Source organism: Meleagris gallopavo, chromosome 15, assembly GCF_905368555.1.
Source record: "Meleagris gallopavo chromosome 15, MGAL_WU_HG_1.1, whole genome shotgun sequence".
Classification (NCBI taxonomy): Eukaryota; Metazoa; Chordata; class Aves; order Galliformes; family Phasianidae; genus Meleagris; species Meleagris gallopavo.
In genome coordinates this window covers 9,695,995-9,710,131 of record NC_139418.1, presented here as the reverse complement: position 1 = coordinate 9,710,131, position 14,137 = coordinate 9,695,995, and the positions used below count along the sequence as shown (strand labels likewise).

The window sequence follows — 14,137 nt, the reverse complement described above, 5'->3', positions numbered from 1 at the left end:
GACCCCTGCGTGTCTGTGTGGAGCAGCAGGGCTGGCCTGCCCTGCCCGGCTCTGGGGCTGTGGTTGCCCTCGGTCTTCACCTTACAGTTGCCCCCTGCCCCCTCGTGCCCTGTGTTTCCGTGTGGAAACATCTCCTACACTCTCTCAGGAGAGAACAACCTCTCCTCTTGAAGCCCCAAGCAGGCTACAGGGCATCCATGGTACCTGCAGCATGGCATAGATTATGCTGGGGGGCATAGCCCGGAGAGCCCCAGCAAAGGCACTGGGCTGTGCTGCAGTGCTGCACAGCACAGGCAGCTCAGCCCAGTGGCCACAATATTGCCATCTGGGACTTTGGTCCTGCAGCAGCTGCAGGGTCTGTCTCTGTGCTTTGTGCAAGAAGTTACTCACGTGCATGCAGGGGAATTAGCATTTGCTCGATCTCTAGCAAATCCAGCCAGGGTGAGGTGGCACAGATTGCTGGTACTCACCACTGAGAAGTCACCCATGGCTGTAAGAAACAGTGGGGATAGATGGGGTGACCTGGGAGAGGAGCGGAGCTGAGTGCTCCTGGGTTGCAGACACCAGCCCTGGGCGTGCAGTTCTGCCTTTTTTTATTCACCGCCCTGCAAAACCCTGCGCTTCTGGAAGTACCTTGAGTTCAGACCCAGCAGCACAGCCCTCCATCCCCCATCTCTGTCACAGCGCAGTGGGGTGGCTGCCCCGAAGGTCCCTAGGAGCCGTGCCGGATCAGGGCAGCCAGGAGTCTGCGGAACGCAGCGCGGAAGTCCCTGTTGAAGACAGTGTAGATGATGGGGTTGAGGCTGCTGTTGCAGTACCCGATCCAGAAAAAGAAGCTGAAGAGGGGCTTGGAGACGCGACACCCCTCCCCGCACACAGCCTCCAGGCTGTAGGTGAAGAAGAAGGGGAACCAGCAGAGCACGAAGGCCCCCATCACCACAGCCAGCACGATGGTGAAGCGCCGCTCCCGCACCCGCAGTAACCGCCGGCGGCACAGCGACACGCTCTGGTGCTGGCTCCGGTGCCGCCGGCTCGGTGCTGCAGCCCACGATGCCCTCCTGTTGGCATCCCCAGGGCACGGGGCCGAGCCACGGCGGGCGGCGAGCACGGCGGCACTCCGACGTGTGGTGAGGCGGTAGATGCGGCAGTAGACGGTGACCATGACGAGGCACGGGGCGAAGAAGGAGGCGATGCAGGAGGCCAGCACGTACCACGTCTCGTCGATCAGCTCGCATTGCCGTGCCCGCGGCCGGGCCTTGAAGAGGGGTGGCAAGGCCACCAGGGCGGCCGCGGCCCACACCGCCCCGATCATCCCTTTCACTCGGCCAGGGCTGCGCCGCAGGTTGAGCCGTGCCGCCCGCGTGACAGCCCAGTAACGGTCCAGGCTGATGGCACAGAGGTGCCCTATGGAGGCTGTGCACAGCAGCACATCCAGCGCCAGGTAGAGGCTGCACCACAAGCTGCCGAAGTACCAGTAGCCCATCACCTCTTTGGCCAACGAGAAGGGCAGGATGAGGACGGCCACCAGGATGTCCGCTGAAGCCAGGGACACCAGGAAGAGGTTCTGCGGGGCGCGCAGAGCCCGGCTGGTGGAGACGGCTGCCACCACCAGCGCATTGCCCACCAGTGTGGCCAGCAGCACGGCCAGCACGGCCAGCAGGATGAGCCCGGTGGCCGCCGGCGAGTGTGGGGGGCTGCCAGCCTGGCTGCTGTTACTGGAGGCGTTGGGCAGGGTGATGGCAGCCTCCATGCTGCACTGATCCCTCCGATGACCGAATCCCCATGGGGCTGCCCCCCGCGCACGCCCTGCTCACCGCCGCTTCTTGCTGCTCGACCCTTCCATCACCCGACCGCTGCGGCTCCTCCCGAGCTGACCCAGTACCAGTGGGGCCGACCCGGTATCAGTGGTGCCAAGCCGGTGTCTCCCTCGCTGCTGCCTTCGTGCCGTCCCCGCGGCGGCTGCACCGTGGCTCTGCAGCAACCCCGCTCACTCGTCCCAGCCTCAGGGAGGAGGGAGGGCGGGAAGCAGGGAGGGAGGGACGGCCGCTATCGCTGGCAGGAGCCCAAGCATCTGTGGGCAGTGGGAGAAGTGGTTGTAGCCAATGCTTAAAGGGCTCCTGCCGGGGTCACTGGGGCAGGTGAGCTTCCACCGTGGTGTTGGGGCACTGTGGTGCTATGCTGTGCCAACCCAGTATTCTGCTGAGCCCCAGCAATTACACTCTGCCATGACACTGAGTGGAGTGGCACCGACCTCATCCGTGCAGCTCAGCTCTCCAGGGATGAGGGATGCAGTGATACTGCCAGCAGGGCAATGGCAAACTGCAGAGCACAGTACGGGTTTGGCTGTAGCATCGCTGTGCCGCTGTGGTGCCAAGCATTGTGCTTGGTGCTGCCCCAGTGCTGGGCAGCATGGGCTGCGGGGCAGTGCTGCATGGACACACAGCAGTCAGGAGTTGCAGGACAGAGGCTGAAGATGCGCAGCTGGGACACAGGTGCTCAGCCTTTATTAGACACTGGGGAAAGTGGAAATGGCTAAAGGCGGGTAGCACTGTGTGGGGCCAGGTGTGGGGAGCCCACCCGCAACACGGGGCTGGGCATCTCCTCAGGGTAGGAGAGCACAGGGTTGTCCAGCCCCAGCCTGGCCTTGTCACGGGCAGCGGCCTCACGCTCATCCCAGCCTTCAGGGCTGCGGCAGCGGTCGGTGCAGCAGAGCGTGGCACGCGTGATGAGGCTGTCGAGCGGCTGCAGCGAGTGCATCCAGGCTGGGAGGAAGTCCCAGCTCTGTAGCCACTTGGGCAGGCGGCCAGGGCTGCGCGCCTGCAGCACGTTCACCAGCCCCACAAAGAAGAGGAGGCCGAGGAAAGGAGCGCCCACCCCCACCAGCACCCGCCAACCCGCCATGGAGATGCCGAAGATGAGGGAGGGCAGCAGGAGGAAGCAGATGATGAGGTACAGCACGGCAAACCAGCGGTACTTGGCCGTGCGCTCGCCCAGAGCCTTGGCCATGCGGATGGGCAGGCGGGTGAAGGGCAGCGGATACCACAGCAGGATGCCGGAGATGTTGAAGAAGAAGTGGCAGAGGGCAATCTGTGGGGACGGTGGTTGTGTCAAGCTGGGCATGGGGGCACATTGGCTTCTCCATGTCTCCTCACAGCCCCCAGTCCATACCTGGAAGGAGCTAGCCAACTTGTCCCCAGGGCTGGCCAGCGCGGCCAGGATGGCGGTGGTGGTAGTGCCAATGTTGGAGCCCAGGGTCAGCGGGTAGGCACGCTCAATGCTGATCACCCCCAAGCCTGTGAGAGAGGCACCCCTTGGAATCGCAGCCCTCTGCCTTGAGGCACATGTCCGAGCACCCAAGTACCCATGGGCCATTGGGGCAGGGACTGGCACGTGTCTGGGGCTGACCGATCAGGGGTGTGATGGCTGAGGTGAAGACGGAGCTGCTCTGGACCACGAAGGTCATCCCAGCGCCCACCACCATGGCGAAGTACCCGGTGAGCCAGCTGAACGGGTGTGGAAGGTCTGCCATGGCACAAGACAAGGGCACAGACATGGACATGTCAGCTGGGATTGGCCCAGAGCTGCTACCTGGTGCTAGGGAGAGCTGTGGGATCGGGTTCTGGGTATAGGGCCAAGCTTGGAGCTGCAGGAGTCTGCTGGACAGGATGGATGGATGGATGGGAAGGGGGTGTGGACACCAGGAGGATGTGATGGGCATAAATAGAGCAGGGAGCAGGTAGGAATGGGGCCAGGAGTTCATGCAGGACTGGGGGTTAGAGGTAGGGTTAGGATGGGGGATGACAGGGTCAAACAGAGAGGACTGGGGCTGTCAGGGTCCTATCCCACAGTCCCTGTCCCACTCACCAGTGTTGATGACCTTCTGGATGGCTTTGGCCACCTGCCCCTTGAGCAGGGAGTTGAGGATTTTGACCAGGAGGATGAGGCAGGTGCAGAGCACGATGAGGGACCCGGCCAGCAGAACCAGCCCCACGGCCAGATCCGGCAGCGGCGTGTCCGTGAAGAGGTGCTCGCCTGCCCCACAGCACGGCTGGGCAAGGGCCTGGGACCTGCCCAGCCCCGCTCACAAACCTGTCCCCATCAAGCAGCCCCACACAGCCCCACAGCATCACCCGGCCCTCCTTCAGCCCTATGCCCAGGGCTTCCAGACCCACAGCACCCCCAGACCTACAAGCACCCCCTCCAGATCCACTCACACTTTTGCCTGGTGATGTTGTGGAGGATCCCAATGCCATTACTGCTGCAATGTCCAGAAGCCGTGCAGTTTGGAGGCTCCCCTACCTCACTGGCAGCTGTCTGCAGGGAGCGGGCAGGCTGTGGGTGAGTTCATAGCATCCTCACCAGCCTCAGCCCATTGTCCTCCATAGGTTTCTTCTACGGGGGATCTGGCTGTCCAGCCTGCCCCCCCTCAGTGCCATAGCAAGACCATGAGCCCCTCACCTGGGGAGGTGCAGGGTCACACCACATGCGGATGAGGCTGCGGTTGCGCAGGCTCTCATCCCCTGTTGCGATGCCTGTGATCACCGACTTGTCCAGCTGCAACAGCACATTGGAGGGGATGGCACTGTGGGGCTGGCAGCATCCCCAGGCTGGGGATATCTATGTTGTGATGGGGACCTTGCTGCCAGCCTTTGGCAGAACTGCCACTGCAGGGACACTGGTGCTAGGGACATTATTGCTAGCACGGTAACACTGATGCCGGGGGACCACCCCTGGGGACAACACAGCCAACTCAAGGAGACCTGGATGATGAGCTTGGTGAAGGGCTCCGTGATGATTTTCAGCAGGTCAGGGGCATCCTTTCCACTGCGGATGTTGAAAGTGGCTACCACCAGGCGGGTGACGTGGTGCAGGTACCCGCTCACCACCTCCAGTGGCAGCAGGACCAACACCGACAGCCAGTTGAAACAGTCATGCACAGTAGCACCAGCAAAAGCCCTGCATGGAGGAGTCTGCGTGTCAGTGTGGGGCAGCCCTCAGCCCCTCCAAGTCCCTTTGCCCCATCAATGCTCACCTTTTGAACTCACTGCGGTCACCAGCCTGCATGAGGGCCACGATGGTGTTGGTGACTGAGGTGCCAATGTTGGAGCCCATGATGATGGGTATGGCAGAGCGCACCTCCAGCACTGGTGGCAGAGAGATCTGCTAGCCCCACGTCCTCCTCAGCCATCCTGCCCCCAGCCCCAGGGAGCCCCACGGGTGCACTCACACCCCGAGGAGACCATGCTGACAATGATGGAGGTGGAGGTGGAGGAGCTCTGCACCAGCACAGTCACCAGGATGCCCACTACCAGCCCGGCTACAGGGTTGGAGAGGATGGCGTTGTCCTTGAAGATGTCCCCCGCCACTTTGCCTATGAGAGAGTGTGAGGGCAGGGCACTGGAGCCGGGGTGCTGCTGGCTGCCCTCTGCCCACGGCCGTACCTCCGGCCAGCTGGAAAGCAGAGCTGAGCACGTCCAGGGAGCAGACGAAGAGGTACAGGAAGCCAAACATCAGAGGCACCTTGAGAAGGGAGACACAGATGGACTGGACCCTCACCCAGCAGCCCAGCTCTGCGCAAGACAAGAGAGAGTGTTACACGCCAGGCACATGTCCACATGCCCGGCCGTGTTCGTGGGTCCCCTCCACCTCCTTCTGCCCTGCCTGCAGCACCACAGGGCACTGAGCATCTTCCACACCCGCTGCCCTCCTTGCTGGGTGCAGTGCTTAAGGACCTCACCTGGCTTCTGCAGCTCCTCCAAGCCCAGGCGAGGCCCCTGCCAGGGCAGTGCATCCAGCTCGTAGCGCTCCCGACTCTCCACCAGCCGCCCCGGGGAGCCAGGGCACAGGAAGCCATGGTCAGGGCAGGTCACTGCTCCCACGGTGAAGGGGCAGGCGTGGGCACCCGGCAGCCTGTGCAGAGCTGGATACAGGCATATCCAACAAGCATTATGGCCCTGTCCTCTCAAGGTGCTGGGCATGGAGCCCGCTTGGCTTGGGAAAGCAGAGCTGAGCTCTGCATGGAGAAGAGGGTGGTGAAGAGGAGGGCTGGGAGACCTACCTTGGGGGCTGGGGCAGTAGGCAAACGGGGTCCCATGCACCATCCTTCCTCCCCGCACCGGGCAGCGGGGCATGGCCGGGCTCTCCCTCCGGTATGGCAGCATCGCTCCGGCTGAGTCTGAGCAGAGGCAGCCACACGTCACTGTGCTGGGGCCACGTCTGCACTGCTCCAACCACTGCCACCCCAAACCAGGCAGTGGTGGCACCACTGAGGAGCACTGTCCCAGTGGTCCCCTTGGCCACCCGGGAGCCTGTCCTGCCCTGGGATGCTGCTCACCTGGTGCTGGCCAAGCACTCAGAGCAGTGCCATGTCCTCATGCCAAATCCACGCGTTCCTCCAGCAAAGTCGCCCACGGGGCACCAGGGCCCTTTATATGCACGTCAAGAGCAAAGTCTAAGGAGCCCAGCGTTGCCCCTCGCCTCTGCTCACTGCTCACCTCCTCCCCAGAAATTCCTGCAGTTAATGGGTAACCCCACAGCATCCCACGTCAGCTGCAGTCCTGGGGGTGGCATGGGGCACACATCCCAGGGTATGGTGCCTTGCACAACCTGTGCACCCCACCTTGCCTGCCTGAGGCTCTGCATCATCACTTCTAAGGCAGCCTCTCACCATATGCTTTATCCCCTGCAGGAAAGGAAGAGGATGTCTCACTGTTGGATATTCCTGAACTGGAGGTGAGGCTATACACGCACCCACTGGCCTCACAACCCCAAGGGGACAGCTCTGCTGGCCTGGCCCAAGGGTGGTTGCAGTGGTTGCATCAGCACTGCAGCAGGATGCTGCCAGCAGGACAGGCACTGGTGTGGTCCCCATGTCATCAGTGATGGTGGCATGTCACCCATGCAGTGTACCACAAAGAATGCTTTATCTCAGCATGCACGATGCCAGGTCGAGTGGAAGGGGAGCAGTGCCAGTGTGCTTGTCACTGTGCCTCAATGCTGTTTATTATTACCCCTCATTTACACACCTCCGCCAAGTTTCCATCCACCCACGTGGTGCCTGGCCAGCTCATGCCTGAGGCAGCCAAGGGCAGAGCTGGGGCCAAAGGCCCCTCCAGTACAGCTGCAAGGGAGCGGGCACAGAGGGGCTGCAAGGCCATGCTGCTTCTGTTCCTCTGGAACTGGGTCCAGCTGGTGCCAATGGCTGCTGCCCACGAGTGCGTCAGGGCATCCACTGTGTCCTGGACTGTGCCTACTGGGGCATGGAGCACTGCATGACCTGTGCTTGGGTCACCCTGGCGGCACGTGCTGCTCCCTTGGCGCAGCAGGGTCCTGGGGACACGTGTGGTGCTGGACGAGATACCCTGGGCCAAGCAGGGCACCCAGCTGGGGAGTAGAGCTTCGTCTCCACCAGTCCATGGGTTCTTGCCATGGCAGATCTGGAGGGGACAGTGACGCCATGCACCAGTGCTAGCAGTGGGATAAGGTTGTGTGGGGAAGTCATTATTTGCAGAGAAACATGGCAGCTCCATAAGCACAAATAAGCTAGATGCAATGGCTTGTATGGGGACAAGGGCACCCAAGGTGCTGCCTGTGCTTGGGGGCAGCCTGTGGGTAAGTCTGCAAGGGACCTACTGCCCCTTACCAGGCTGTGGTATGCCTCTCCAGAACAGCAGGGGCATGGAAGTCCCTTGGCCAGGGGCTGCAGTCAGGGAGCACCCGTGGCCCCTGTGCCCAGCTCTGTCAGTGGGGGAGACTGGTGGCCGCATGTGCCCCGTGCCCAGAGGATGCGGTGGCTGCTGCCTGGCTGTCCCCACAATCATTAACTTGCAAAGGCCCTGGCAGCTGGGCTGTCACTCATTGACAGCCTTGGGGCTGAAGTCCTACCAGCCCCACAGTTTCCCCTGCACCATTAGCAGTACAGGGAAAACAGGCTACTGGTGCTGTCCCTTCCTGCAAGAGCAGGATGGGCACTGGGCAGAGTTGTGGGGAACAACTCTAGTGGGCTGTGTGGGTACTGGGGTTCAGGAGAGGGGATGCTGCCAGAAGCTACCCCAACATCCCTCAAGAGCTGAGCACAGTATGGATCCCCAGCAGATAAGGAAGGGAGGAGAGGGAAGCGATTCCAGGCAATGCTCTTTATTTCCCCTGGTTTCACACCACAGACAGGACTGAGCAGCACCACGGAGACACATGGGGGCTCTGAGCCAGCCCTGGGGGCTGTGACACCTGCCTGGGGGAGCAGGAGTCTGCCCTGGGCCACCCCTCTGCCTGTGGCTGGGCAGTGGGGACTGAGCAGTGGCCCAGGGCACTGCTGGACACGCCTAGGGCAGGCTGAGATGCTGAACACTCAGAGGCGCCACACTGATCCAGCACCTCTAGCACAGGACAGACTTATCCCCAAGGGCTGAATGTCCGCAGCTCCAGCAGGGACGGGGCAGGGGCTGTGGGTGTATGCCCTGAGGGCCGTCTCTGCAGCCTCCCATGCAGAGTCTCACACTGCTGCCGCTGGGACAGGGCTGGATCTGGGCCAATGCACTCTCCTGTCTCTGCCTGTCTACAGCACTGGGGCCGAGGGCTGGCGCCTGCTCTGCCACCCAGTCTGGCCACGTCCTCTCTATCCTGTCCTCCCTTGGGCCAAAGGCTGTTTCCTGTGGGTCTGCACCAGACTGGTGCAGGCAGGATTCTCCCAGGGGCAGGATTTGCCTAGGGGCAGCCCTGCTCCAGGGCAGAGGCACCAGGCAGGAATAGCGCCAGATGCATGTGGGATGCTGCAAAGTACTTTGCAACAGGGGTTTGACCTATATACAGGACTCCCTTGACGTGTACTGGGGTATGGCCCCACCAAAGGGCATGGCAGCTGTTGAACCACTCACAGCAACACAACATGAGGCTGGGACAGGACACGGACGGATCTGTGGTCTGGGCAGTGTTGGCAGCTCCACACGCTGGCGCAGGTGTGGAGCAGGGCTCACCGGGGCTCACGGTCAACGGCAGGCTGAGCCGGTGCAGGTTTAGCAGGAATGGGGTGGCCGTTCCCTGGGAGAAGGGCACTGGGTGGCTCTGGCCCCCGGCAGGTACCATCATCCTGCCCTGGCAGCTGGAGGAAGTCAGGCAGGACCAGGTCCTCCTTGGAGAGTAGCCCACGCTGGTCATTGGCCCGGCAGCTCTGCGCACGGTTCAGCAGCTCTACCAGACCTGGAGAAAAAGAATGACATGGGCATCAGCCACCCCATGGGGATACTGCACCCATGGGACCTCACATCCATCCCTGGTGCAGAAAGGACCCGCCTCCCCTCAGCCCATGTTTTGCCCCAGTCCAGAGGATTTGCGGTATGCCAGCTTTCACCTTCCAGGTCGTATGTGCGGCGGTTCAGGTTGCTGGCAGCTGATGACCGTGGCCTGGAGGTTGTCCCCCATGGTGTGTCAGGCTCTGCTCCCATCGGGCTTTCCTCCTGCAGGAAGCAGCCATGCCTCAGCACAGGGGCAAGTAAGTAGTGCTCTCTCTGCCTCTGCCTCCTCCCATGGCCCACAGTGGGATACAACTTCCCCACAGGCACTCCTGCAGTGCGATCTTGGACTCACCTCACTCTGGAGAGGGGAAGGGGCGGCCGCAGCCTCAGCACTCTCTGTCATTCGCACATCTGCAACACAGAGAAGAGCAATGCTCTGTGCTCACCTAGGGAGCAGAAGCTACCGCCAGCAGAAAGCAGCAGGAGGGGCTGGGGACACTTCTGGGGGCAGTGACATAGCTCATGGGAGTGACAGTGCTTGGGAGGAGACAGCAGACGTTACCTGCTGGCATTTCCAGGATGAGTTTCTGTGCGGCCACTGTGCTAACCAGCTTGTCCATGTCCAGGGATGCCTGCTCACCTTGCTGCAATGGGGAACACCAGTGTCATACATGGCACGTAGCAAAGGTGGCCGGGCGGAGGACCTGTGACTATAACATCAGCACTCACCAGGTCGGGGGCTACCCAACATGGAGCACCCCCCAATGCTGCTGCCCACTCTGGCCCTATACAGATCACTGCCCCACCACCCTCACCCGCCGCAACAGTGCCAGCTCCATGTTTATGCTGTATTTCCCCAGCACAGGCTGCAGCGCTTCCCGAATACGCTTGGTGGACTTGGCCGTGATGCGGATGGTCTTGTTGAGGGAGGAGATTTCCAGACTGCAGAGAGAAAGACGACACTGGGGATCTGGGTACTGTGTGGAAGTTGGGATGGATGATGTGGAACAGATATAAAAAGGAATCAGTCCTGAAAATGACACTCACTCAAAACTTATCCTGTTCTCCAACTTCACCTCCTGGTCTGCCAGCACACAGCACTCCTGGTCCAACACCAGTGCTTTCTGCAAGAGCCAAAGTATCATGATGCTCCCGGCACGGACACATCCATGCCACACCAGCCTTGCTGCCAGGAGCTCCCCTGCCCCATACCTGCTCGTTCCCCACCAGATAGACCTTGATGTCGGAGGGGCTGAAGCCGCGCTTCTCGCATATCCCAGCCAGCATGTCGCGGATGGAGAGACCGGGCCGTACGGAGGCCAGTGAGGCCGTGCCATCAGGCAGGTAGACGCAGCAGTACTTCATGGGCTTGGCCTCAGCCTCGCTGCCCCCCAGGCTCTTGCGGTGGCCCTGTGGGACAGGAGAGCCACCATCAGCGTGGGCAGTGGCGGTGTGGGGCTGGCACAGCGAGGACTCACCTCTGCCCAGGGGCTGGGAGCTGTGCTGGCCGAGGAGAGGAAGCCCAGGTCCAGGCTGGCAGAGGAGTTCAGGGAGCCCTGGGACTCCCTCCATAGCACAGCGCTTCCGCCACCTTCTCCCCCATCTAGGACAGACAGACAGACATGGTGGAGATGGCACGAGGACAGGGACACCCAGAGCTGCCCTGCATGTCCCCTACCTGCCCAGGAGGGCTCCCGTCGCTCGCCCTTGCGGAAGGAACGGCGAGGGCTGCGGTTTGCACCACTGCCAGCTGTCTCCACGCCCAGTGGTAGAGACTTCCCCAGCTTCAGCTTTGACTTCTGGGGAAAAGAGAGGAGGAAGCTCAGCATGGGGGCTGCCCTGTCCCCCACTATGTCTCCATCCCTCGGGCTTATGACCGGCCCCGGATGGGTCTGTGTCTCCTTGACACCCCACGCACCTTGCTGAGGTCTGGGGGGGGGCTGCTGCTGCGGGAGTGGGGCCGCAGGTCTGGCAGGGGCTGCCCCTGGCTCTCAGCCGTCAGGCAGGCTTGGTAGAGTGGGGACTTGACAAAACGTGTGTAGCTGTCGAACTTCATCAGATTAAAGATCTGAGGAGGGAAAAGCTACCTGCTCAGCATCCCAGCCTGGGGGTCTGGCTCCTGCCTCACTGCTGGAGTGGGATTGAGGGTTTTTGTCTCACTTGAAGCTGCTGGAGGCGGAACATATCTGGTGAAGGAGTTGCCAGCATGTCCTCCCCGATCCAGGCCTGCCGGTCGATGTTGACGGGGCTCACCGAGTGGCTGGAGAGGAACTCATCGTAGATCCGCCGCGCCTCCTGCGCCAGCTAGGAACAGGACTCAGGATGGGGCCACAGGCCCCACCTGTCTGAGCCCCTGAGGTCTGGGGGCTGAGTCCCACCCAAGGCAGGACAGGCACTGGCCTCACACCCAGTACATCTCAGTGGAGGAGTTACCCGGCCCTGGCCCCTCCTGTCCTATTCCCTGTATCTCTTTTCCCATCCTTGCCCCTGGCAGCAACACCCTCCATCCTCTTGCTGCCCCAGAGATGGAGAAGCACAGCCTGCCCTGCGCCCACTTTCTTGTACCAACGAGACCCCATCCTCCCTACTAGCAGCCATATAAGCACCCAGGAACACAGTGACATGATTGCCACCTCCACATCTCAGACCACATCTTCTGCATGGGGTCAGTACCTGCTGCGTGTTGCTGGCTGGGATCTGCTGGAAGCGCTCACATGCCTGCCAGAAGTAGACATTTTCGGCACTAAACTCCTTCTTGAGGAACTCCTGTGGGGCAGAGAGCTGCTGGCCTGGCTGCACCCAGGGCATGGGGTGCTTGAGGCCAGGACTGCAGCTGTAGTCACCACAGAGTGTGGGCTGAAGCACTCACAGTGAAGTAGGTGACAGCCACGCGGTCTTGCAGCAATGTCTCAAAGGACTCGGCCCAGCTGACAACAGAGCTGTGCGTATTGCTGCTGAGGGACTGCACTGCAGGCAGGCTGTTCACGCTGTGGTTGCTGCCCCTGGCTCTGGAAGCATTTAATTCTGAAAGAGAGAGAAAAGGTCAGGTCCGAGACCCTGGGCACCATGGCCACTCTGTGCATGGGCATTCAGCTGGAGCTGAGTCAGCCCCCAAAGAGTTGCTGTCTGCAGCCCCCATTATCTGCCCCAAGTCTATCTGTCCCATCCTGGCTGCTCCACTGGGCCACTGCTCTGCGCATCACATCAGCGTCACCATTGGACTGAGCACAGCGATGGATGGCACAAGCTGACACCTTCCGGCGTGACAACACTCCCTCCCGGGGCTGTCACCTCACTCTGCGTGTGACTCATCTCCCGGGAAACAAAGCTGGTGTGCGGGGAAGGCACCCAGTGGGGAGGGGAAGCAGGATGGCAGGAGTAAATGGGGGGCATGTTTCATGGAGAGAGCATGGAGGATGGCTGGCAGTACTCCCCAAAAACCATGCCTCTGCAGTGTGCTTCAATTTACCTTCTCCATCCCTCCATCCCTCCATCCCCTAATCCTGCAGTTACCCCTGGTGAGCACAGCTGTTGGACTGGGAGAACCAGCAGCAGGAGGACAGGGCATGCAGGCAGGAGCAGCAGCATCCCGGCTGCTCCCCAGCAGGGAGGAGGCAGCTTGCTGCTCTGCCGGGCCCTGCTGTTCTCGATCAGTCCAAATCAAGGCATGACTTGGCAAACAGGCAGCATCCCCTCAGAGCACTGGGTTCAGCACGCCCCAGCCAGTGTTGCAGCTCCCAGCACCCAGGGGCCCAGTGGAGAGAGGGATGGGTGGGACTGTGGGGCTCCCCGTCCCCTGAAGATGCCACCAACCTCGTCCCAGCACAGCAAACAGCCTTACCTCCATCTGACACAGCCGGGCCCTGCAGGGTGGAGAAGAGAGGTGAGGGAAGGCAAACAGCTAGAGATACCGCCCCAGTGTTATCTACTACAGCTGGAGCTCTTGCCCCATGGTGGGGGCAGGACGTGGGACCCCCTCAGCACAGCAAGCAGGGCTGTGGGTCTGCAGCGAGCACACTGCTGTTCTCCCACCTGCGTGCCTCTGCCGCCCTGGGCTCGGCAATTAGGAAAGGGCAAATGCTGTCAGATGTGACTCTGCCACTACGCAAGGAGAAGCAGCTTCCCCAAACACAGGAAGAGCAGGGGAGGAAGGAGAACCACAGCCCCAGGCAGGCACAGTGCCCGCTGCCTCCTGCTTTGGGGGCCGGGGCTACTGGAAATCCAGCACCAAGGGGCTGGAGTCAGTCCGCGCCCGAGCTGCTGGCCCAGGGCGTCCTGCAGCATCCCCCAGGCCGCCCCGGGCAGCTCCCGCAGGGACGTGGCACCCAGGAGGATGGGCAGGGCCTCACGCTCATCCCCAGCACAGGGGTGGGCAAAGCGCCGCACCGCTTGGCGCGGTTCCCCGGGCCCGGTGCCCCCTGCCAGCCCCACACCCACGGAGCCGCCCTGTGACCCCCAGCCCCAAAAGCCCCACAGCATCCCCCTGCCCGGCCCCGCCGCAACCCCGCACTTCCCACTCCCGCACCCACAACCCTTCTCCACCCATCCCCGACGCCCACCCCTCGTCGCCCACCCCGCACACCCCATCTCCGCACGCCCCAGGCTCGCACCACACCCCAGCCCCACCCCTCCTTCTCCCGCATCTCCCGAGCTCGGTACCCAGCCGGACCCCGCTCACCATCCGCCCGTTGAGGACCGGCAGCAGCTTGCCCTTGCCCTGCATGCCTGGCACGGCCCGGCCCGGCCCGCCGGGCTACCCGCCGCCCCGCAGCATCGCGGCCCGGCCCGGCCCTCCCGGCACCCCCGGCCCCGCCGGCACTGCCGCTTTCGGCTGCCACAGGAAGTGTCGCCATGGGAACCGAGACCGCAGCCGGGGGGAGCGGAGCCGCCCTCCCTCCCTCCGCCAC

General features: G+C 62.2%; 3 protein-coding genes across 3 annotated transcripts; all 3 read right to left on the bottom strand.

The window, feature by feature from the left end:
• Window positions 1–589: 589 nt before the first annotated feature.
• Window positions 590–2,225, bottom strand: LOC100550610 (alpha-2Db adrenergic receptor-like). Its single transcript, XM_010718981.4, has one exon. It carries the CDS (start codon window positions 1,748–1,750, stop codon window positions 713–715), a length of 1,038 nt encoding a protein of 345 aa, XP_010717283.1. The 5' UTR covers window positions 1,751–2,225; the 3' UTR covers window positions 590–712.
• A 69-nt stretch (window positions 2,226–2,294) lies between these two features.
• SLC34A1 (solute carrier family 34 member 1) lies at window positions 2,295–8,006 on the bottom strand. The gene is made up of 12 exons (XM_085236608.1): window positions 6,059–8,006; window positions 5,738–5,920; window positions 5,442–5,570; window positions 5,228–5,371; window positions 5,033–5,144; window positions 4,761–4,956; window positions 4,459–4,554; window positions 4,215–4,314; window positions 3,865–4,032; window positions 3,406–3,522; window positions 3,169–3,293; window positions 2,295–3,087 (listed from the first exon to the last, which is right to left on the bottom strand). Exons 1-12 carry the CDS (start codon window positions 6,159–6,161, stop codon window positions 2,533–2,535), a joined length of 2,028 nt encoding a protein of 675 aa, XP_085092734.1. The 5' UTR covers window positions 6,162–8,006; the 3' UTR covers window positions 2,295–2,532.
• A 114-nt stretch (window positions 8,007–8,120) lies between these two features.
• RGS14 (regulator of G protein signaling 14) lies at window positions 8,121–14,095 on the bottom strand. Its single transcript, XM_085236606.1, has 15 exons — window positions 13,909–14,095; window positions 13,072–13,093; window positions 12,100–12,254; window positions 11,904–11,996; window positions 11,391–11,534; window positions 11,149–11,298; window positions 10,909–11,029; window positions 10,709–10,833; window positions 10,443–10,640; window positions 10,278–10,354; window positions 10,046–10,172; window positions 9,793–9,874; window positions 9,583–9,641; window positions 9,347–9,452; window positions 8,121–9,195 (listed from the first exon to the last, which is right to left on the bottom strand). Exons 1-15 carry the CDS (start codon window positions 13,951–13,953, stop codon window positions 8,969–8,971), a joined length of 1,731 nt encoding a protein of 576 aa, XP_085092732.1. The 5' UTR covers window positions 13,954–14,095; the 3' UTR covers window positions 8,121–8,968.
• Window positions 14,096–14,137: the final 42 nt, after the last annotated feature.